Genomic DNA, 24,134 nt, shown 5'->3' on the forward strand with positions numbered 1-24,134 from the left:
GCACCGTCGCCACCGTTACAAAAATGCTTACGTTAAACAAATCTAATCGAGAACGGATGGCCGAGCCATAACTAGGTAACTAAGTCAATACATGTTTATTTTATTTTATTTTATTCTTTTATTTGTAAACCTAAATTTATATTTAATTTTTATATGTAATTTGTTTATAAAATACCTATGCTAATCTGAGAGTCCAGCAGTCACCATGGCAGGGCTATCCTACCTACTGTTTCTCTGGAAGGTTTCCTCTAAGGTGCCAATGTAGGCATATTAGATGTTTTAAATTTCTTTTATTTTACAATCGGCTCGGGAATCTGTCTTCAACCTATCAGCCAACCATAACTTTCCAAGGGGAGAGGGAGAGAATTAAATACAAAAGGCATTTTCTATGCGAATTATTATGTAATCTATATAGTGAGTCAGCTCAGTCAGCTCAGCTGTGGCTCGCGCTGACTATTGGACCTCGCGCGCTCGTATATTTTTTGTTGCGATGGTACTTTAAGAATTTAAGTATAAATCTACCCACTAGTGTAATATTATAATATTATTATGTATTAGAAGTTAGAAATTGAAATAACATATCTTAATTGTCTACTAACACATCTATAATAATTGTGCGCTCTAAAATGTAATTTTGAACTCTGTAACCATAGCCTGTAAGTTTCATATAAGTGGAAATTCCTTTATGGAACTAATAAAAGTCTTAAACCAGAATTATTACGTCTATATTTTAAATCAAGCCATCTTTACGAAAGCCTTGCTGCCAACGCAGTGGTCGAGTGCCTCCATCAAATCAACGACCTCCTGGCTGCATGTCTCCGCTGTATAGGATTTTGATGTCACCCGTTGCTCACATGCTTGTAGTACACCTGCCATCTTTTGTACTTTGCTGTTTTCTGAGAATAAAAATATCATTAAATTACAAAAATTTTAAAAAAAAAAATGCGTGACAAACTTATATTTGCGGTTAATTTCATACAGTGTGACTTGTGAGCATTTTGCAAAATGTATTTGTAGACACCGCCTGTGGCTTCCCTCCCGTGGGAATTTCAAAATATCCTTATACTTTGTTTGTACTTTATACCATAAAGATAACCTTTGTGCAAAATTTCAGCTTTATAGGTCCAAGGATTTGGGCCAAGCGTTGATGATTCAGTCAGTGAGATAGAATTTAACTTTTTACTGTATAAAATTTTGAGGGTACGATAAGTGCTTCAGTTCGGAAATCTCAGGAAGAGAGTCCTACTCGTATTTGCATGACTTTATTATATTTATGTACATACAGAGATTTTTTCAACAGTCTACCTATACACAATAATCTGGCATAGTAAATTACAAAAACTGAAAAAGCAAAGAAAAAGTCAAAATTGGAAATTTTTACTTGAACAATTTGTGATTGACAACTCGATAGATCCACACGTAAATGTTCATTTTATAGTTTAATTACTGAGATAATTCACTACTCAATCAAAATATATTATTCTTAGCAGAGCAAGTATTTTTTCTAGGACACAATCATAGGCCTAATAGCTTACAGCTTTACTTAACTTACTTTCTAAACACTTGCCACGTTCCATGACCAATGGGTCTGGTGAATCCTGTAATAGAAAACTCAAGTGAAGTAGGTAAAAAGTTAAAAAAAAAAATACTAAAAATACACAACAATGTTAAAATTTCAAAATTAGCGGTCTCGTAAAGACGGCAGCTCGCTTTAATTAGAAATATCTATCTGCTCTCTTCTGCTCTTCGAAAAACAAAATTCGAAATCGAGACTCTTACTGCCAGTGCACCTACAAATCCTAGCACCGAGTAATTGTCAAAATAAAAATCGATAATAGAAAAATGTTATCGAAGTCACGAATACCATAATTATCTTCGAGATGAGTAAATTTAAATTCGTACTAGGGGAACTGATGAGGTAATGGCACAGAATAATAGGTCTGTTCAACTTGTCTTCTCTAGTCTATACCTACCTTTGTATGTGTTCTATATACAAACATTTTCGAACAATTTGGAACAGGTCGAAAATACAGCAATCGTAGGTCCAGCGTGTTACTTGTATGAGTACCGAGGTCAGTGGCTTAAGATAATTTAGTAAACTAAAAAAATTTCAGTATTTAATACCATTATCATTATCACCATTATTTAGAACCCTAGACCTCCCGCATTAAATAATCCAATCAAAAATTTCGTTTATTCGCATGAAGTTTGGAGGTTGCGTGCGCGATTCGCGTTTAATCCGCTCTGAATTGCATCAAATCAGTCCAAATCGGTTTCTATTGAGTTTCATTTACAGTTCGTTCTTTGGACATTGTATTGTACCAATTAATATGTAAGTATACATAATGGATAATAATTAATAATGCAGAGTAGGGAAGTACAGGTCTCTGTAATTGTTCCATAAACTCTATCCACGGAAAGAAGTTAGTATAGCCACATATAGCGCTCTCTCTGTTACGTAACATACAAATGACAGAGACAAAAATCTCAATGGGCGTTAACTATTTTGAGGCACCAACCAATCACAAAAATGTTTTCAAAAAACATTCGAAATTCAATTAGAAAATGTTTTCAAAAAACATTCAAAATTTAATTCGGAAACATAGTCTCGTTTGTGGTTGGTTTGGTGTCTCAAAATGTTTAACGCCTATTGAGATTTTTGGATAGCTATAAATTCGGGCAGAAGAGGTAGGTAAAATTTGTAAGTTTGGATGTAGGGGGTGATCTCCGAAACCACTCATCTGATTTCAAATATTCTTTCACTGCTACATAGCTACATTATCCCCGATGCTATAAGCTATACCTAATACATAATTACATATACCTATATATCGTGGACGAAATCGCGGGCAAAAGCAAGTTATAATATCCTCATGAAATGTTCTGAAAAATTGCACTGAAAAATATTCAAAGATATAGAGGATCTAAAATCTCTTATATAGGTCTTCGGAAAACCTAAGCTTACGTGAACGAAGTCCGGGGAATAAACTTGTATAAAAAATGCCTTTGCCCTTGGAAATAATCGTGAATAGTTAATAAAACCAATATTTTAAGTAATGTACCTAACCCATAATGTAGTTAGGTACTGTACTAGGTACTTGATAAGATTATTTGAAATCCTGTTCACAGTCACTTGCTAATCAAGCAGTCACGGTGCGAAAACTCAACTAGCAACGTAGTAACACACGTGGGAAGAATAAGGGTGCGTTTCCACTAAAGCGTAGTGGAGTGGAGCGGAGATATGTGTTTTCGACCAGCCCGGCTAGGATGGGCAGTAGATAAAAATTATATCCCCGATTATATCCACTGATTTCTATGATATCAGTGGATATAATCGGGGGATATAATTTTTATCTACTGCCCATGTATGCTAGCCGGGCAGTCAGATTATTGAGAGACAACGTGATAAAATTATCACGTCATCTAACAATAACCTGACGGTCTAATGAACAAGTCTCCGCTCTGCTCGGTTTCAGTGGAAACACCCTAATTTAAGTGGGTGCGCTGCCTTCCCTACATACGTATAATAAAAATATCCTCAACTCATAACAACTGACTTTATTCCATCGCTATACAATGCATGATAAACTTTAACTTTAATTCTAAACTACTAACTTCTTGAAAACATATTAATAAATTCCAATCTTTTCTGCTTCGAATCAATATCAACCGCTTTTCTTGCCGCCATTTTCCCATCTCCCTAATGTCTGTTCTTCTTTTTTTTAATTCAACTCTAGGCAAAGGTTAAATCGCTAACACGTACTTGCCTAATTTTCATGTCTACTTTTTCCTAGGTTCTAGTGTGATGGTTTGACAACATGGCGACTACAGCGATGGTGATGTCGCCTCTCGCGACGCAGCCGTCGCCGAAGAACAAGCGGCGGCTCTTTGCAGAGGCGCGCCAGAACAGCCTGCAGAAGCTCAGCGTGATATTCGACCATGGACACAAGAACGGTAGGTTCAATTTGCAATGGCAAAAAAGTATTCATGATTCATGTAGATTATCAGTCTGAGGCACTAATTACTTCAATAAACTATCGACCACGTGTTTTAGAATGGTAGGTTCAATTTACAATGTCAATAGTTCCGGAAGGCCAAGTCTATGCATGGCGACGAGTGATGAGTGATGAGTGATGACTAACACATCACATCACACACATCATCACATGAAGGAACAATCTTAGATTTAGGGGACATGATATGAAGCTACAATATCAATTATCATCGTCAAATCCATTAAAACACTTTCTGACCAACAGATTTGTTCACATAAGGAATAAATTGCCCAAGGGTGTGGTTATGTCAAGCTCTGTTAACCAGTTCAAGAATAGATTGGACAAACATTTGGGAAACTCAAAGCAATTCTGTTAAAGACGCATCAGCGAAAGCTGCTTAGTGTATAATTAATAATCTTGTACAGAACAGCTGGTAGAAGCTTAGTGATGGTATTCGGCCATGGCCCTAGATCTTAGCTATAAGCTAAGTAGCGCATAAAAAATAAAATATAAATCGTTATTTCTATGTTCTAAGGGGGAAGCAAGCGCATAGCACGACTAATAATAATAATAATTAACGCAATAGGTAGGTAGGTACCTTATCGAACTTATCGGCCATTTTTGTAGTAGTAAATGTTAAAAGTATAGTTTACTTTTGCTTATTACGGCAAGGTTCACTTATTTTTTATATTCCTGGCAAATTATAATAACTAGGATAACTAGAAAATAAGGAAAGAATATTTCTGACAACGTTTTGATAGTTACTTAGGAGCATAGATATGTCTTAGGAGAGATTCAAAATAACGGATCACAACGGATCATGTCAATGTAAGCTGCGGTACAAAACCAAGACGTCGAAATAATTTTAAGAATATTAAGGCAAATATAAATAATATTTGTATTTATATAACCTACAAACTTACATATTTTTATGTTTTTAATAAAATGTAAATGAAGAGTTCTTGTTTGTAATTTAAACTTTAAATTACTAGACGTTGCGTTAAACCCACTTTTACCATCCGTCAATAGATGGCAGCACAATGGAATGCGCGCTTTTGCGTGACTGCTTTACGACAATCACTTGATATTTTGACGTAATTGTCTAAATTGTTGCCATAAACACATATAGTCTACCAAAATAGTAGATTTTTTAATACAATCATTGATTTATTCTGATGTATTTTTATCAATATCTATTCATTTTGAAAAGAGATGAGAATAGGTAATTAAATTGTAGAATAGATAGCATTTATATATAAAAATTGTTTTTGTTGCGAAATATTCCATTAAAAATAAAACTGAAACTTGAAAGTTATACTTGATGTCACGGGTCACCTTAAGTTTTTTGTTTAAAATAAGTGCAGTTGATCGCGTCGTACTAATTCAGAAAAACTGATTGGATACATAAAAAAATGAATTGAGAAAAAATCATCCTTGGGTGTTTAGCAATTTTCATTAATTTATGCAACAATGCGTAATGTAAAGCGTCCAAACTAACGAAGGGAAATCATATCCGCCAAGTTGTAATAATGTTATAACTAGAAACATATTCTGATGAATAAAATAAGTCATTGTATTTTAATACCTATTATTTTCATTAGATTATATAGGACAACAGTCCATGATTTTTATTACTATATTTTATGAACCATGAGGCCCTATAGCACGCCGGTATGTTGCACTATATTGCTCTGGCACAAATATAGCTCAAATCTTCCAAAATTTTGAGACCGTTTTTAAAATCTAAACCCGTTACATTTTTACAATAGCGTACAACTAGAAAAGGTAGAAATTTTCAGTTTAAACGCGGCAACACACAGTTCTGCAGTAATTATTTTAGTTATTTGTGAATTTTCTGAGCGCCATTGCGTTTTACCGATGTAACTTTGAAATGATTTTAATCGGTTTTCATCGGCAAATCTGTGTAATGTTTTAGCAAAATATTGAAGTGATTGTGTACTAAAACTATTGAACTTCTATAAGTTTTGTGCTGGGCTTTGTCATGGCCGGTAAGTGATGACTTTTAGCGCCCGCTAGACAAGGGCGAAATCGGAATCGGAAATCGCAATAAGTCGAAGATGTTTTATCGTTCGAACTCCGACGGTAAATGCAATGTTCTTTAAACTTAGTGTGGATATTAGTTTTTAGTGTTTACATAGTTGTGACGATATAATTGAGTGGGAAGTGTTTGGTTACTGTACTAAAGCCTAAAGTTCTAACATTCTGCTCTTTTTTCACTGTTACGCTAAATATGTAGTGAAAAGAAGGTTCTCGCAACAGTTTTGTGGTCGATTGATGCCGTTCGTTGAAGCGTCGGGTGCATAAAATTGCGTTAAATAACATTTGTTTGTGTGATCAGATGTCTGCGTTTGTTGATCGCGAATCGAAGGTCATACGGCAATGGTCAACAGATTTTTGCAATTAGGACTAACATTGAAACATTTCCAAGCGGCATTTGTCTATATCCTAACGTAAACCACGGGATTACGCTAAGAAATGAGGCTAAACGCAGGTGAGAGTACTTTTTTGTGTACCCACTTTAATGAAACCTGTTTTAGATAATTGTTCATTAAAATCATCAGCGGCGTTCATAAATAACCCGTTTGCAAGTTAAATCGAGAGTGTTTTAATCTCGAAAGTGTTTTTGGCAATTAAGTAAGTGTTGCATTCCATCATGATAATTGCCATTTAGTTTTAGCAAGTATCAAGGTAAAGTTATGTGTCTATTCGTCTTTATTCAACCACTGTGGGCAACAACCATATTCAAGTGCTGATTTGCACACATCTCTTGTATAGTTGCAGTAGGCAGAGATCTTTATTCTACAAGATCATGTGATTGGTTATTGCAAATTTAGATGTAAAAACAATTGCATTAATTGTTATTATCACCATAAGAGACAACTTTGTTATACCCATTGGACCTTAAATGCTATTCTTTGATGCAATCATTGTAATAACTACAATTTCCAACTATTTCACTAATAGGTTAGGTTAGGATAGATAAAGATACTTAATATTATCTTAAAAATAAAAAAACAGTCAAGTGTGTGTCAGATTCACACAGGAAGACTTTCGTACCATTGTATAAAAATAACATTTTTTTTTTTTACTTTTATTTTTCCTTTTGATTTTTACTGACTTTTACTTGTTCTATAAGATTTACATACTTACCATGATTTCATGATTCCAGGTCAATCGGAAGTACCCTACACTTACAGGTTTCTTAACAGACAGGACAGACAGATAGACAGACAAATTAGTGATCCTATAAGGGTTACTTTTTTCCTTTAGATATGGAACCTTAAAAACAAACTTTCTTTTACATACATAATCCATACTATATAAATGCGAAAATGTGTCTGTCTGTCTGCTACTTTTCTTGGCTCATCTGTTTAACCATTTTTGACAGATTTTGGTAGCTTGCATTCCAGGGAAGCATATAGAATAATTATTATCATAAAAAATCAATGAGTTTCCATGGGATGCTTAAAAAACCAAAATCCATATGGACAAAGTTGGAGCATCATCTATTTGGTATGGAGATGACTTTCATTCTGGGCTTTTTATACTGGATAACTTAAAATTTAAATAACACCGGACACAAAAACCTATAAGAAAACTAGAAAAGAACTGATAACTTTCAAACTGTTGAACCAATTTTCTCGGATTATCACTAAGAACACTCGATCAAGCCACCTTTCAAACGAAAAAAACTAAATTAAAATCGGTTCATTAGTTTAGGAGCTACGATGCCACAGACAGATACACACGTCAAACTTATAACACCACTCTTTTTGGGTTGGGGGTTAAAAATGAAAGAGTTCAAACAGGATTTAAAAAAAACTTAATCCCTGCAGATGAAGTTGTAGATATAACTAGTAGATAATATAGAAAAGCATTGGCAGTTCACTTAAAGGTTAAATTGTAATAAACAGACTGATATCATGCGTAATAAATATTAATGAATAATTGATATCATAGTTTCTATGGACTTTCATTGTATCTGTTTCTGTCAGTATTAATTTATCACACACTAGATCCCACCCCTAACATTTAGGTGTTTTTAACCCCCAACCCTAAAATAGGGATGTGATAAGGGGTGTGTATCTGTCTGTGGCATCGTATCTCCTAAACTAATGAGCCAATTTTAATTTAGTTTTTTTTTTGTTTGAAAGGTGGCTTGATCAAGAGTATTCTTAGCTATAATCCAAGAAAATCGGTTCAGCCGTTTGAAAGTTATCAGCTCTTTTCTAGTTACTGTATGTAACCTTCACTAGTTGGGGGTGTTATAAATATTTAATTTATACTTGTCAGTTGTCACCAAATAATATTCCATTTGATTCATTTGTGTCCTAGAGTAAAGTGGCTTAGATCGGAAGTTTGGAACATCGGCTCATTGTTGCCTGTCTACAGGATATATTTAGGAGAGTGTGCACAAGAACTCTTTGACCTGGTTCCTCCTTCACCTTTCCACCATTGTACTGTAAGGCATTGTCAAGGTCTGCATCCGAAATTCCTCAGACACATATGAAGTAATTTGCTTCCTCATTTCTAATTCAAACTGCTAGGGTATTGAACGCCTTCTGGCATCAGTTTTCCCTTCCACTTTTAATATGGGTACCTTCAAATCAAGACTGAATAAGCAACTTTAGGCAAGCGCGCTCTATCTTAGGCTGCATCTTCACTTGCTTGAAGGTCTGATTGCAGCCAAGCGCTAGTGTATAATTTTTTTTTAAAAAGATCACATCTTACATAGTCCTCTATCTTTGAAAGTCTTATCATAACTATTTCAGCCTATTTGAAGAAGTTAAGTTATAGTTGAAGTACAAGACATACATAATGAAGTATGATTTGTACTTCAGAGTATGTATAACATGTATGATTGGATCTGTAATTTGTCGGATTACAAGGTACTCTTTTGTAAGAAATTCCGGACTATAGGGGGTCTAAGACAGTACTCTATAATCCGACAAATTCGATAGTTCGACAGTCTGCCCTGCAAAACGTTTGTCGGATTACCGGGGGTCTACTGTAGTATAACAGCTAAATACTCAAATTATGAGATAAAAAAAATTATTTTGAAATGAGACACACTTTAATTTTTTATTTAATTATAGACTGATAGCTATTCACGTGAAAGTCATGTGAGTTTCAGTTATCTACTTTAAACTGGAACTCATATCTTTTATTATGTAATTGTTGGTTAGTTTATTTATTTGTATATCCAACATTGGAGAGTTAAGAGCCTCAATAGCTCAACGGTTGAGGAGCCGATTGAATTCCGAAAGGTCGGCGGTTCAAACCCCACCCGTTGCACTATTGTCGTACCTACTCCTAACCACAGCTTTGCGCTTAGTTGGAGGGGAAAGGGGAATATTAGTCATGATTAGCATGGCTAGTAATCTTCTTTTTTTTTTAAAAACTATATCCATTTACACCTCGAAAACTTAATGTTTAAACTTTAAACTGCTTAAAAAAATTGTAGTTCAAAATTTTAAAAGTATGACTAAAATTTTAACAGAGAAAAAGTAAAGAACAAAATGTATAAAGGAATATAAGTATTGACAGTGCTTCAGTTGGAAAAGTAAGTTATTAAAATTTCCAGGCATGCAGGTTTCCTCAAGATGTTTTCCTTCACTGTTACAATAAGTAACATGAGGTAGTACTAGAATTAAATTAATTCAAGTATATTTGGCTGTGTACCAAAGTGTGACTTTTCCTTGTGACCTCAATTATGTAATTTCTAAGTTCTAGTTACAGTAATTTTTAAATGCTCATCTAAAATTACAAAACTGGTAAGATTCGAACCTGTGTCCCTCTTGTCTTGAGCACTTTTGACCACTAGGCCACAGTTTACTTGTGACCAGTGCCGAAATTTCATTAAAAAAAATACACATCTTTTTAGGTATCTGTATATCAAAAGGAAAAAAGGAACCTGGATTACTTTGTCATCTGTCTGTCTGTCGTATCTGTCAAGAAACCTATGGGGGTACTTCCCGTCTACCTAGACTCATGAAGGTTTTAGATTTCTTGTACAATGGAATGAAACCCTACATGTGCAACTCCAACTCGTATTTGACTGGGTTTTTTTGAGCTACAAGGAAAAATTTTAGCCTGCAACAAGAATATTATGAAATACAGGTAGTTAGTTAAAAATGAACTTGAGTAAAGCAAAGTTTAAGTTTGAGAGGTCTACAGTTTGAATAAAAAATATGACAGAGATGGTATTTCTAAATACATTAGTTAGGTAATTAGAAACATCAAAAGATTGAACTGTGCTTGAATCCTGCACCCTTCAAATAGCAGGCAGAAGTCTTAACCACTGGGCTGTCACTGCAAATGTTAATAGATTTAAGTTTCTACAAGAGTAAACATTAATAGAATTATCATTTAATTTCAAGTTGTTACCCTGCACCAATGTCTAAATTATTACAACAATTGTGAGTGACATTGCCTGCCCATTTATATAACAACAATTACCATAACATATGCAAGTGCATATATAAGGTAGGTACTCCTATTGTACAGACAAGTTGCCTCCATAACAATACCAGCTTCACAAAAGGAGGATATTGTATTACGCACCTATTCAAGAGTATTAAATAACTATGTACCATGTTCAGAAACTGGTTTTCAAAAATGCTTTGTTTTACATTCACAGTTTAGTAACGTTTGAGTTACAATGTGTTCTAATTAGTAATTATTACCAAAAAAAAAGTTTTTTTTTTTCATTTTGCTATTTTTCATTTTGGCAGTTACCTTTTCGGTAGGGCCAAGGGTTTAATTTTATTATTTAATATGTTTAGGGGATTATATTATTAAGGAATTAACAGCTTTCAATTAAAAGTTAAGTTATTTTGAACAGAGTAACAATGAAAAAATTAAATGTTTTTTTTAAAACTAAGTAAGTCCTTTTACAATAGTGACCTTTCTCTGCAGGTTTTATTTGTTATTTCTTAAGGAATTTCCAACAGACCCTTCTCGAAGGTTCTTAATTACTTTGCATTTTTTTAAACAACTGTGTTTTATAATACAGCTAATACATAATTTTTAAAGTGCCAAAAAGTTTTTTAGTCTTTATAAATGTGACTATGTAGTAAGGATGTTGAAAGAGAAGGAAGGATGTTAAAAAAGAAAGAAGCCCCGTGGCAGTCAAACCATCGTATAAGGAGTCAAGATAATATTGCCTGGAGACAACCGTTGTGCCGTTTGCACTGGAACACTAGCTGTGATTGTATGTACGACATTAATTAATTAATTGTAGTTCTTTAGACTTGCAAATTGTATACTAGTTTCTCTAGTATTGGTGTATTTTGTGGTCTGCACCTTTTTTACTATTCAGAATATTAACCTTGTTAAATAATACTAGTGGGTTCATCTTTTTGGAATTAGGTTATTAACAAGCGTAAATTAAAAATTTATAATACCTCTGACAAGTGAAGGTTACAGTAACTAGAAAAGTGCTGATAACTTTCAATTGGCTGAACCAATTTTCTTGGATTATAGCTAAGAACACTCTCGATCAAGCCACCTTTCAAACATAAAAAACTAAATTAAAATTGGTTCATTAGTTTATAGCTACGGTGCCACACACAGATACACAGATACATATACATTTCAAACTTATAACACTCCTCTTTTTGGGTCGTGGGTTAAAAATTTAGTTGTGAACCTTCACCCCAGTGGTATTTATTGTATAGTGGTGTTCGTTGACAAGACATGGACATTTCATCAGTGAAGTTCCAATACTGTGTAAGTCATTTTTGGGGGGTTTTAACATTTAAATGCTATTTGATGTAGATTTCTGATTGATGATCTTTTGTTTCAGCAATAATTTCATTTTAAATCCTTATTCAAAAAATGACATCAAGGGTTGCTAAGGAATATTTCATATAGTTCTTTTTACTCCTACTCCTGTAGACTTTTTTGACTTACGCACTATTAGAACTTTCACTGAGGATTTGTATTGTCATCAAATTTTAGTGATAACTGATAAGCTTTTATTTAGTTATGTTGTCTCATGTTTTATTTATTTCATTTTAAGATAATTAATTTTACTTAGTTATTTAAAACTTATAACTTGGAAGAGCATATTATTTTCGGACTTACAAAAACTGTTGAGAGAACTTATCTTATTTTATTAGTTGTAACTAGTAACCTATTGTTTGTAGAGTACATTGCATTTACAGATCTATCGCATTATAGTCCGTACAAAATGACCTCTCACGCGCCATTTTAACTCTATGGGTCAACTGTCATGTCAAAAGTATGGTTCACCTTTAAAATAAGGATAAAATTAAAACAATAAAATCGTACTTTTGACATGCTGTTTGACACAAAGTTAAAATGGCGCGTGAGAACTCATTTTCTACGAATTATACCTATCTTTCTAATCTAATCTAATGCATATTTTTAGATGTTTTTACATGTTGACTAACTTTACTGTTGCTTCTAGTTACTAACTAGAATTCGTTTGGTTTGTAAAATTACACTAACGTTTAACAACTAGATGATGCCCGCGACTTCGTCCGCTTGGATTTAGGTTTTTTTATTTAAATCCTGTGAAAAACAAAGAGTTTCTTTGTTTTTCTGGGATAAAAAGTTACCTGTGTCGATTCCCGAGACGCAAGCTACCGCTAACTCAAATTTCATATAAATTGGTTTAACGGTTGGGACTTTGAGAATCCCGTGGGAACTCTTCAATTTTCTAGGATAAAAAGTAGCTTATGTCTGTCCCTGGGACGGACATAAGCTACTGTACGAAATTCCATCAAAATCGGTTAAACTGTTGAGCCGTGAAAACCTAGCAGACAGACACACTTTTGCATTTACAATATTAGTTTATTTGCGTCGCTTATCTTTAAGAACAATTAATTACATACAACAGATAAAAGTTTTGTTTTGAAGTCAGACTCGTCCACCAAGGAGTTCGTAACTTGGAAAGAAACAATTATTTATTTGGTTAAATTAGTCTTATCTGCTCAAAAATTAATCCCTTTTATTTGACTCCGCAAAACTATTTTGGTACGGAACTCTAAAAAGCCGACAGCGGCTAAAGACAAGCGAGACAGTAGCTAAGCACGGATGAAACTGGGAAACAAAAAGTGCATAACAATAAATTGGAGCTGAAAATTAATAACCGTATTATTGACTCCAATATTGAAATTGCAAATACATTTGAGAATTTTTTCCAGAACATTCCAGTCATCACTACTAGTTCCCTTAGCTCTTCACCAACAGAAGCCTATGATCTTCTCAGGGCCAATGTCACTGAATGCGGTGTGTTGTTTAGGTTTGAATACGTTACTCCATATGACATTGTTAAAGTGTTCAAATCTTTACAAAGCAAAAAAACCGGAGATCTGTGGGGAATATCAGTAAAAATAATTAACAATATTATTGATATTATTGCGCCATATCTAGCCTTAATTTTTAATGAGTCTGTGGATACAGGCGCTTTTCCAGATCTCATGAAATGTAGTAAATTGATACCTCTTTTTAAATCGGGTAGCAAAAGTGACCCAAACAATTACAGGCCAATTTCAATTTTGCCAACACTGAGCAAGATATTTGAGAAAATCATGCTCAACCAACTGCTTCAGCATTTCAATTTAAATAAGCTACTCCATTCTGAACAGTATGGCTTCACTAAAGGTCGATCAACAACCGACGCGGCCGCAATGCTGTTAAAGCATATATTCAATGCGTGGGAGGGGTCACAGAATGCCATTGGTATTTTCTGTGATTTATCCAAGGCATTTGATTGCGTTGAGCACGAGACTCTTTTAGTTAAATTGAGCCACTATGGAATCAAAGACACTGCGCTTGGTCTCATTGCGTCCTATCTTAGTGATCGTATTCAAACAGTATGTGTGAATGATGTGAAGTCATCCGGATCAGCCTCACTAATGGGTGTTCCTCAAGGCTCTATTCTAGGTCCTTTCATGTTCTTAGTATACATAAACGATTTACCATATGTAGTCCAAAATATTTGCGATATCGTACTATTTGCTGACGATACGTCTTTGATTTTTAAAGTCGATAGAAATAAGGACAATTTTGACGATATAAATGGTGCCATATCTCAGGTAACTCACTGGTTTACTGTAAATAATCTACTTTTAAATGCAAAAAAAACTAAGTGTATTGAATTCGCACAAAAAGAACACAAGTAACATTAATTTAATGATAAATAATGATATTTTGAAAATAGAAGAGACTACTACATTTTTGGGGATAACCTTAGATGCGAAGCTGCAATGGGGCACCCATATATCAACTCTTGCTGGCAAACTAAGCTCTGCTGCTTACGCGGTTAGAAAGATTCGACAATTAACTGACGTGGAGACCGCAAAGATAGTATATTTTGCTTATTTTCATAGTATTATGTCTTATGGAATCTTAATATGGGGTAGAGCGGCAGATATTGGGAGAATTTTTGTATTACAAAAAAGGGCAATACGCGCAATTTATAACTTAAAACCACGCGATTCACTTCGAGAAAAATTTAAGGAAATAGGTATCCTTACCGTAGCCTCTCAATATATTTACAACAACATAATTTTTGTAAGACAAAATATTCTTAGTTACAAGAAGGTTGGCGATCTACACAACAGGCTGACTAGACACCGTAACAGGCTTGCGACTCCTACACTCCGTCTCAGGAAGGTCCAAAAGTCATTTGTGGGAATGGGTATAATCTTCTATAACAAAATTCCTCAGTCAATTTTGGACTTGCCTTTACACAGGTTCAAAAAATCTATTAAAAATATGCTCTTGAGAAAAGCATATTATACTATCGAAGATTATGTAAATGATAAAAAAGCGTGGATTTGAACTTCGATTCGCTCCAGCAATGCGCAGGACTTCAATTGCTTTTATACATGGCATAATATTGTATATCAAATCTTTGAAAAGAGCAACCGCCGAGTTTCTTGCTGGTTCTTCTCGGTAGGAAAGGCATTCCGAACCAGTGGTAGATGCTTTTGACGATTCGAAAGAACTTGTAAAAGTCTAATTGAATAAAACATTTTGAATTTGAATAAGTTCTACTGTCTCGCTCTAGCATCAATACGCGCTGCCCAGCCAATGAGATGCCGCGTTCGTGCATTTATTTTACTTTTTTTTTCATTTTATCTCCTAAACGTCAGTTATGAAGCTTTGCATCGAAAAATAATTTCTATTCGCATTTTCTATAGTGTTACAGTATGACAAAGTAAACTGTTTATCTCTACAATCGTTTGCATTAAAACACCGGATAGATAACTTACAAAAGAAACTCGTACGATTGTTTCTGAGTGATATCTAAATAAATGATGCTGTAGCGCTTGTACGTATTAGTCTCAATTAGTACCATGACGTCACACGTCACCCAATTTGCATAGAAATTCCGTTTACTAGTTAACAGTTCATGACTTTAATGAAGACTTACTTTAAATGGTAATTACTAAGATATATTTATCCATTAGGCGATGCGCGCGACTTCGTCCGCGTGGATTTAGGTTTTAGATTTTCCGGGATAAAAGTACCCTATTGCTCTCCAGGTTCTGAACTATATCCATGTGAAAAATTTGAAAGATTAGGTTAATCTGTTGCTCGGTTGTGACGTGATTGGAGGACAAACCAACAAAGACACTAATATGGGTAGTGATACAATCTAAAACAACGGTCTGCCGTCTTAAATTTTCATGATATGTTTGGAAACTCATCAAGACCGATCAAAATTGCAGGCAATGGTGGGGAGACGACATGGTGTTTCAGTCAGGTGAAAGGCACCCTCGAGGATGACGTGACGGAGGCCGACCTGATATCATGCGTCGAGTTCAACCACGACGGCGAGCTTCTCGCCACCGGCGACAAAGGCGGCAGGGTTGTTATATTTCAGGTAGTTTTGCCCTTTTCCACTATCAACAGGTGTTCCAACTTTCAATACTCTTGAGCATGAAGTTGAGATAACATATTCACCCGCCAATCTCTATAATTTATGCCTAACTATAGCCTTGACTGGATTTAGCTTTTAAAAAACTCTGGGAACTCCTCCTGGGATAAAGGAGTATATCCTTGCAAAGTCTCACGTCGGTCATTTGTTCCGTTGCGGCGCGATTGAAGGACAAACCAACAAACAAACATATTTTCACATTGGGTAGTCAAATTGTGATTCACAAAAAAGCAGATAATATATTATATAGAATAAGGACGATCCCTATTAGTTAAATCTAGTTGTAGCTGGTGCATCTTGTTATGACTAAATTCTTGGTATGTGCTCTCTGCACAGATCTCTGTGAAAGAAAAAAATGGCTGCAAAATGAAAAATTATTAGTGAATTCACTGTTACAAGTTAACTTTTATTGCAATTGACATCTGATTGAGGTATTAGATTTTAACTAAGTTTTTTTTTCTAGAGGGATCCAGCATCAAAGCAATGCGTGCCCAAGAAGGGCGAGTACAACGTCTACTCGACGTTCCAGTCTCACGAGCCGGAGTTCGACTACCTCAAATCCTTGGAGATAGAGGAGAAAATCAACAAAATAAGATGGCTCAAGAGAAAGAACCAAGCACACTTCCTACTCTCCACAAATGACAAAACTATTAAGCTTTGGAAGGTGAGGTTACGTTTTGTTCTATAATCCCACTTCTGATTTTCTTTTAAGGGCAGTATGTTGTAAAAAAAAAAGTTTCACCTGTGTATAGTGAGTGGGTTTTAATAAGACCTGTTTCATTATTTGTCTCATTAATGTGTTGAACAGAATATGGGCTGTGAAAAGCTAGCAGACAGATTGTCATTTTTGCAATTTATAATATATTTTTTTTTTAATTCTTTATTTTGTGATGGGGATTAATCACTTCGTTTATAATATTTGTGTATGGCTTTTCTGGCAGAACAATGTTTTCTTTGTCTTTTCAGGTGTCAGAGAGGGACAAACGCGTGACGGGCTACAACACACGCGAGGAAGGAGGTCGACCACGAGACCCGGCACGAGTTACGCAGCTTCGCGTTCCCACCGTTCTCCCAGCCGACCTCATGGTTGAGGCGTCCCCCAGGTTAGATATACTGCATGTCAGAGCGGGATAAGGCGCTATGTCAGAGAGAGACAAACGCGTGACGGGCTACAACACACGCAAGAAAGGTGGTCGACCAAGAGATCTGGCGCGAGTTACGCAGCTTCGCGTTCCCACCGTCCTCCCCGCCGACCTCATGGCGTTCCCCAGTTTAGACTACATGCCAGAGCGGGACAAAGTAATGTTCGTACTACTGTTGTGTGTTGTGAGAGTGAGATAGTGGTCAGCTACAAAGGTGAGTATTTACAAAGCGCTCACGACGTCACGACATTAAAGTGTTAGAAGTAGGATCAGATTTCATGGCCTAAAAATCGCGGCGTAAAATCATAAAACACGCAAAGAGAATTTCCAGTGATTAATTGTCTTGTCTTTGTTCCACAGACGAATATTCGCCAACGCACACACATACCACATAAACTCGATCTCGTTGAACTCTGACCAAGAGACGTACCTGTCCGCGGACGACCTCCGCATCAACCTGTGGCACCTCGAGATCACCGACCAGAGCTTCAACATTGTCGACATCAAGCCCGCCAATATGGAGGAACTCACCGAGGTAACTACACCACCAACACCAACTATCCATCACTCCCAACAGCTTGCATGCCTCCACTAGTGGACATGGTTATTGGCAGACAGATACTCGCAAACGCACACACATTCCATCCTAACATTGTAAATGCGAAAGTATGTCTGTCTGTCTGTTTGCTAGCTTTTCACAGCCCAGCAGTTTAACTGATTTAGATGAAAGGTACAGAGTTAGGCTTACATCCCGGGGAAGGACATAGGCTAGTTTTTATCCCGCAAAATCAAAGAGTTCTCACAGGATTTTTAAACACCCAAGTCCGTGCGAAGTCGTGGACATCATCTAGTACCTAACGCCCAGTAGTAGTAGCCCTAGTAGACAGACGCTCATGTACGGAACCTTAAAAAACGAGCCCCGACTTGCACTTGGCTGTTGGCCGGTTTCTTCTGTAAATCTCCTGATTTACCTAGTGTTAGAACTAAAGCAACGAATTAGTCATTTCATGTTATAAATACCAACTGGAACTTAATAAACTCTACATCAAAGGCGCCAGTACGAAGCAACTAAATGAGGTAACAAGTTAGTTCCGTTATCAGTATGTATCAATCAGGGAATCCCATTGCAAAACATTTTGTGTGTAACTTTTGTTTTTATTTCTAAAACGTGTTCCAGGTCATTACCGCGGCTGAGTTCCACCCGACTGAATGCAATCTCTTTGTATATTCTAGTAGTAAGGGTGAGTATATAACTACATTTTTATACGTTTAGTACGCGACAGGTTGAAATGGCAATCGGGGGGGAACGCCCCGCACACCCGCACAGCCTCTGCGCTAATTCGGTGCGGGCGAGCGCGGATGTCGTGCAGGTGTGCGGGGCGTCCCGTAGTCTCATTCCCCGATTGACACCTCATCCGGGTATCTTTAAAACAAGAGTGAATAGGCACCTTCTAGGTAAACGCGTCCCATCTTAGACCACATCATCACTTTCCATCAGGTGTGATTGTGGTCAAGCGCTTACCTATAGTGAATAAAAAAAAAACCTGTCGCGGACAGTTATTTAGTATTTACAAATTAATAGGAGTAACTGACTGACGAATTTGGCAAATTCTTTTACTAAAACTTAAGTTTTGACAGAGAAAGGATGTTGACAAATTTCAACCGAGTCTTTAAAAACTTAAATCCTTACGAAGTCACGGGAATAACCTAGTTTTTTTCTTATAAAATCGTCATTATAATTGATACAAAATATTTACATGTCCTATACACTTTTTAGGTACAATAAGGCTATGCGATATGCGCGCGGCGGCGTTATGCGACCGCCACGCGAAATTGTTCGAGGAGCCAGAAGACCCGCACGCGAGGTCTTTCTTCTCCGAGATCATTTCCTCTATCAGCGATGTCAAGCTGAGCAACTCTGGCAGGTGAGCCGCTCAAATATACTTTTTTATCTCACAGTTCACTTACCCTTCACTTTACTTTCACTTCACTTCACTTTCACTTTACTTTCACATCATTTTCACTTTTGCTGTAACTTCATTTGAATATGCGTCGGCTAAGCGAAATTGTTCGGAGCCAGAAGACCCGCACGCGAGGTCTTTCTTCTTCGAGATTATTTCCTCTATCAGCGATGTCAACCTAAGCAACTGGCAGCCGAGTCGCTCGTTTTCACTTTCACTTTATCTTTACTTTCACTGCTACATCATCATTCATCATACATTAATTTTTCCACTGGGTATCCATTGTTGACGACTACAATGTGAATTTAAATGTATTTAGGTTGTATTGTTTCTAAAATTCCAAATATTATTTCACATTTTTGTATTTCAGATATATGATGTCAAGAGATTATCTAGGTTTAAAAGTATGGGATCTTAGAATGGAAACGAAGCCTGTAGAAACATATCCAGTAAGTGTAGACATATAAAGATTTTTTATTCAAATATTCCCTTAATTTATGCCTTAAAATGTAGTTTTGATTCTAGATTTTAAACAAAATCGCTAAACTTATCGTCTATTTCCAGGTGCACGAGTATTTACGTTCAAAGCTGTGCTCGTTGTACGAAAACGATTGTATCTTTGATAAGTTTGAATGCTGCTGGAGCGGTGATGACCAGCGGCTAATGACCGGATCTTATAATGGATTCTTTAGGTGAGCTATGTTTTGTTAAAACCCAATAGAGCTCCCGTTTAAATGTACGGAATCCGCTTAAACATGTGAGTGGAAATGTGATGCCCTTTTGAAATTGAAGCTCCCTTATCCATGCGAGGAGGCCTTTATCACGTGAGGCCCCTTAAAGTGAGGCCCCTTTACACGTGAGCCCCCTTTTATACTCGAGGCCCCTTTATACGTGAGGCTCCTTTTATATGTGGGCTCCCTTGCACATGAGGCCCAATATAAACGAATGGTATTTTACAGGATATTTGAGCGTGGTGGTGGCGGCGGCGCGGGCGCAGGTGGTGCGACTCGGCGCAGCGAGCTCACACTCGAGGCGTCGCGCGACGCGGCGGCGCGGCCCCGCCAGCCGTTGAGGGCGAGACGCGTCGCCGCCACCGCTAAGAGGAAGAAGGTAAGATCTAATCTGAGCGTGTCTAGGTTATTTGAATGCGACGGTCGGTGGTGTGATCTCACGCTGGAAGAGTCACGCGATGCGGCGGCGCGGCCCCGTAAGCCGTTAAGAGCGAGGCGCATCGTATCTCGTAGCCGTTAAGAAGGTAAGCTGATCAAAACCTCATTCGGGTCTTGACGTCTATTCTAGGAGTTTCTACTATTGTCTCGAGTGACTGGAGATCATTGGGTGGCAGGTGCGGGAACACGAATCCATATTGCAACTTCAGATTGTACTACTTGTTTTGTGATCACTGTACGTCAGTAAAGAACCGTAATTCATTACAATCATAATAATGTCTAGCAATAAAAAGGAATCTAGTAATTTACTTTCACGTTCCAGGACGAAATAAGCGTCGACTGTTTGGACTTCAACAAGAAAATCCTCCACACGGCGTGGCATCCCCACGAGAGCATCATAGCAGTCGCTGCGACGAACAACCTCTTCATATTCCAAGACAAGTTCTAGCGGGCCCCCTAGCGCGTCCGCCCCGGCCTTAGGTGAGAGAGCACATAGTATACATTTAGGCGCGGCTTCACGAGGCCCCCGGATGTTGGGGGTCTCATATTGTATGGGTGACTTAGGCCTCCACATGTAAGGGGCCTCATATTGTATTTACAAATATCGGCTCATTAGTGATTGTTGGCTGCCTCGGTTTGGACGAGACCGAGGTCTCTTGTATTTACATATGTGTGACCACACGGCCCCTGGTTAGGGCCTCGTTTTGTATTTATACAGACAAAATATACCCGCAAGAGCGCTCATAATTATTAAATAAATTCATTTATTTGCTTTCAATATTATTATAAAAAAATCCATTTATAACTTTTTGACGTTTGATGACCGTCGCACAATTATTCCGATTCGTCAAAAGATAGATGATAGCTCGCGATTGCTTTTAGACGTTGTTAAATGTCAAACAAGTTATAGAATCAACCCACATTTTCTGACAAAGTACGAAAAACATTCATATGCGCGGCTAAGATAACAACATCTCAGGCCTCCTTGTATGAGGGGCCCGTTTTCCATATCACAATATATTTGTCTTTTTCTATTTGAATTGGTTTGAACAGTTTTTGTAAATAGCAACGCCTATTGTCATTTGAGATTGTTTGTTGTGACTATAATAAGTAAAAAGTATTATTACTGAACAAATAATGGTGGTACATACTTCTTCTTGTGAAAAAAAGGGATTTTATAGGGTGAAAATTGTTAGCAATAAAAATATACTTACATTTGCTTTGGAATAATGAAAGCGTTGACTGTGAATAAATTAAAAAATATGATTTAGAAAGAAAGAAAGAAAGAAAGAAAATGTATTTATTTAAATAGAATTTGAGCATAAAAATACTTAATTTAAAAAAAATAGTACTTATATCACAACAAAACGAAATGTATTATACAAAACTGTATAGTCTTACCATAAAAACTTGGCGCGGTTACCCATTTATTAAGTTTTGTAACGTAAAAGCACGGCCACGTTATTTTTCGGGTTCCGTATCTCGAAAGGAAAAAATGAACCCTTATAAGATTACTTTGTTGTCTGTCTGTCTCTCGTCTCTGTCAAGAAAACCTATAGAGTACCTTCCCGTTACCTAGAATCATGAAATTTGGTAGGTACTAGGTAGGTCTTATTGCACAAGTAAAGGAAAAAATCCGAAAATCGTGAATTTGTGGTTACATCACAAAAAAATTGTGTGAAAAAATTATTAGTTCATTAAATCAGATATAATATAGATGGCCGGCACTGTCCGTCATTAACATGCAGTATCTATACTAATAAATAAAATTGGAGTGTCTGTCTGTAATTTCGAAATAACTACCTCATATTAAGCTCATATGGTTATTTGAACGATACCATAACTGAATCACATGTTTTTAAAATTTTTGTCTGTCTGTCTGTCTGTCTGTCTGTCTGTCTGTCTGTCTGTCTGTTTGAAAAGGCTAATCTTTGGAACGGCTGAACCGATTTTAACGGGACTTTCACAGGCAAGTAGAGGATTGACCAGGGCGTAAAATAGGCTACTTTTTTAACCGACTTTTAAAAAGGGAGTTGTGTTTTTCTACCTATGTACACCGAAATCTCCGAGATTTCTGAACCGATTTGCGTCATTTCTTTTTTAATCGATAGAGGAACTTTGCGACATTGTTTCATAAAAAATTTGGAGTCCAACTCCTCAATCCTGATGCTGCAGGGGATCTGACCAATCCACGCGGGCGAAGCTGCGGGCATCAGCTAGTCCTACATAAACGTATTAGGTATATATTGTACGGAACCCTTCGTGTGCGAGTCAGACTCGCACTTGGCCGGTTTTTTTTTAAATGATAGGTCTTTTATTTATTGTGTTTTAATGTTAGTCTCTTTCATTTCATTCACACTCATAAGTAAAAGGTTTTTTAGTCATTTTTTGTTCAAATTAAGTACAATATTTTTTCTATTAGCTTGAAGTATTCGCCTTAAGTCTCAAGGATAAGTAAAACCAAACGAAATAAATATAAAAGTTGTTTTAAATCATATATTATTATGCTTAGACATTTTGCTGCTGATGTTACACGTATAATTTGCATTATTATTTCTTTAAAGGTAGCGTCGAGTATTCGCCTTAAGCCTCAACGATTAGTGCGTCAAGATATTATAGCGAAATATAATATCATAATATGTTAGGACATATTATGATCAAGATTTAATTTGGAGTTTACCATGCGAAGATACAATAGAGAAACAATGATATGTTAAGAGATATCATGATATATTATGATATGTATATCAGGACCCTTTAGCCTATACTGTCACTATCCAAATAAGTCAAAACAGGAGAACCAAAAAACGTTTTTTTCCTGAAGGCGCGTGTGTCTTAGTGACGGAAGTGGATTATGTATAGTCTGTACAAAATTACTTCTCACGCGCCATTTTAACTTTAGGTCAACTGTCATTTCAAAAGTACGGTTCACCTTTAAAATAAGGACTTAAATCGTACTTGGGAAAATTTAACAGTATAGTGCGTTTCATCGAATAGTACCTATGGCGTTATGTTGGCTCCCCTGTCCGTTGGGTGGTCTTTGGCACCATATTGGCATGAGAAGACGCAGATTTTGTTTATTTTCATTTGATTTTCATTTCATTCATGCAGGAAAATCAAATGAAAATAAACAAAATCTGCATCTTCTTATGCAAATATGGTGCCAATGACTTGGATAGACAGGGGAGCCAACATAACGCCATAGGTACTATCCGATGAAACGCACAGATACAGTAGTTCTGAAACCGTGAAAATTGTGCCGTGGTGGTGGCTCAACCAAAAGCCATTAAAGCAAGATACAACAACAACAAAATCGTTCTTTTGACATGACATTTGACACATAAAGTTAAAACGACGCGTGAGAAGTCATTTTTAACCTCTGACCCAAAAAGAGGGGTGTTATAAGTTTGACGTGTGATTGTGATCTGTGTATCTGTCTGTAGCATCGTGGCTCCTAAACGAATGAACTGATTGTAATTTAGTTTTTTGTTTGAAAGGTGGCTTGATCGAGAGTGTCCTTAGCTATAATCCAAGAAAATCAGTTCAGCCGTTTGAAAGTTATCAGCTCTTTTCTAGTTACTAACCATTACCAACCAGTCATTTGTCGGGGGTGTTATAAATTTTTAATTTACACTTGTTTGCGCATTGTACTGCCATTTAGCGGATATTTCCTGTAGCTTTTAAACCAGTGCTATATGCAGGAGATTACATACGAGCTCCATAATATATTGAGAAACCTATGGTCATGGCGCTAAAAAGCCAATTTTGGATAGTGACAGTATTGGAATAAGATAAGAGCCGGCACACATGGCGGAGCGCAGCGCAGAGCATTTTTCACAGTCAAAATATTATCGACATTGTCATCATTGAAACAATATCTAAAATCAATTGTGCATCCGTGCGGATACTCGTGCATCCGCGCGCAGTTC

General features: G+C 36.5%; 2 protein-coding genes across 8 annotated transcripts; one reads left to right on the forward strand and one right to left on the reverse strand.

The window, feature by feature from the left end:
- Positions 1-414: 414 nt before the first annotated feature.
- LOC123877728 (cytochrome b-c1 complex subunit 6, mitochondrial-like) lies at positions 415-4,790 on the reverse strand. Of its 2 annotated transcripts, none has more exons than XM_045924590.1 (3): positions 4,594-4,790; positions 1,553-1,598; positions 415-896 (listed from the first exon to the last, which is right to left on the reverse strand). In XM_045924590.1, the coding sequence occupies exons 1-3, from the start codon at positions 4,612-4,614 to the stop codon at positions 736-738; spliced, it is 228 nt and encodes a 75-aa protein (XP_045780546.1). In that variant the 5' UTR covers positions 4,615-4,790; the 3' UTR covers positions 415-735. The 2 variants fall into 2 exon arrangements, with proteins under 2 accessions (XP_045780546.1, XP_045780545.1); XM_045924589.1 differs by lacking the exon at positions 4,594-4,790 and adding an exon at positions 1,974-2,069.
- LOC123877720 (serine/threonine-protein phosphatase 2A 55 kDa regulatory subunit B alpha isoform) lies at positions 3,801-23,507 on the forward strand. 6 transcript variants are annotated; one of them, XR_006798659.1, is made up of 13 exons: positions 3,802-3,954; positions 15,725-15,879; positions 16,397-16,597; positions 16,900-17,036; positions 17,436-17,610; positions 18,253-18,316; positions 18,853-19,000; positions 19,407-19,485; positions 19,601-19,728; positions 19,996-20,146; positions 20,528-20,685; positions 22,770-23,179; positions 23,434-23,507. XR_006798659.1 is itself a non-coding variant. In XM_045924581.1 (11 exons), the coding sequence occupies exons 1-11, from the start codon at positions 3,819-3,821 to the stop codon at positions 20,651-20,653; spliced, it is 1,500 nt and encodes a 499-aa protein (XP_045780537.1). In that variant the 5' UTR covers positions 3,801-3,818; the 3' UTR covers positions 20,654-21,466. The 6 variants fall into 6 exon arrangements, 1 of the variants encoding a protein (XP_045780537.1); XR_006798661.1 differs by lacking the exon at positions 3,802-3,954 and adding an exon at positions 5,809-6,098; XR_006798663.1 differs by lacking the exon at positions 3,802-3,954 and adding an exon at positions 5,809-6,004.
- Positions 23,508-24,134: the final 627 nt, after the last annotated feature.

This window comes from Maniola jurtina, chromosome 24 (assembly GCF_905333055.1).
Source record: "Maniola jurtina chromosome 24, ilManJurt1.1, whole genome shotgun sequence".
Classification (NCBI taxonomy): Eukaryota; Metazoa; Arthropoda; class Insecta; order Lepidoptera; family Nymphalidae; genus Maniola; species Maniola jurtina.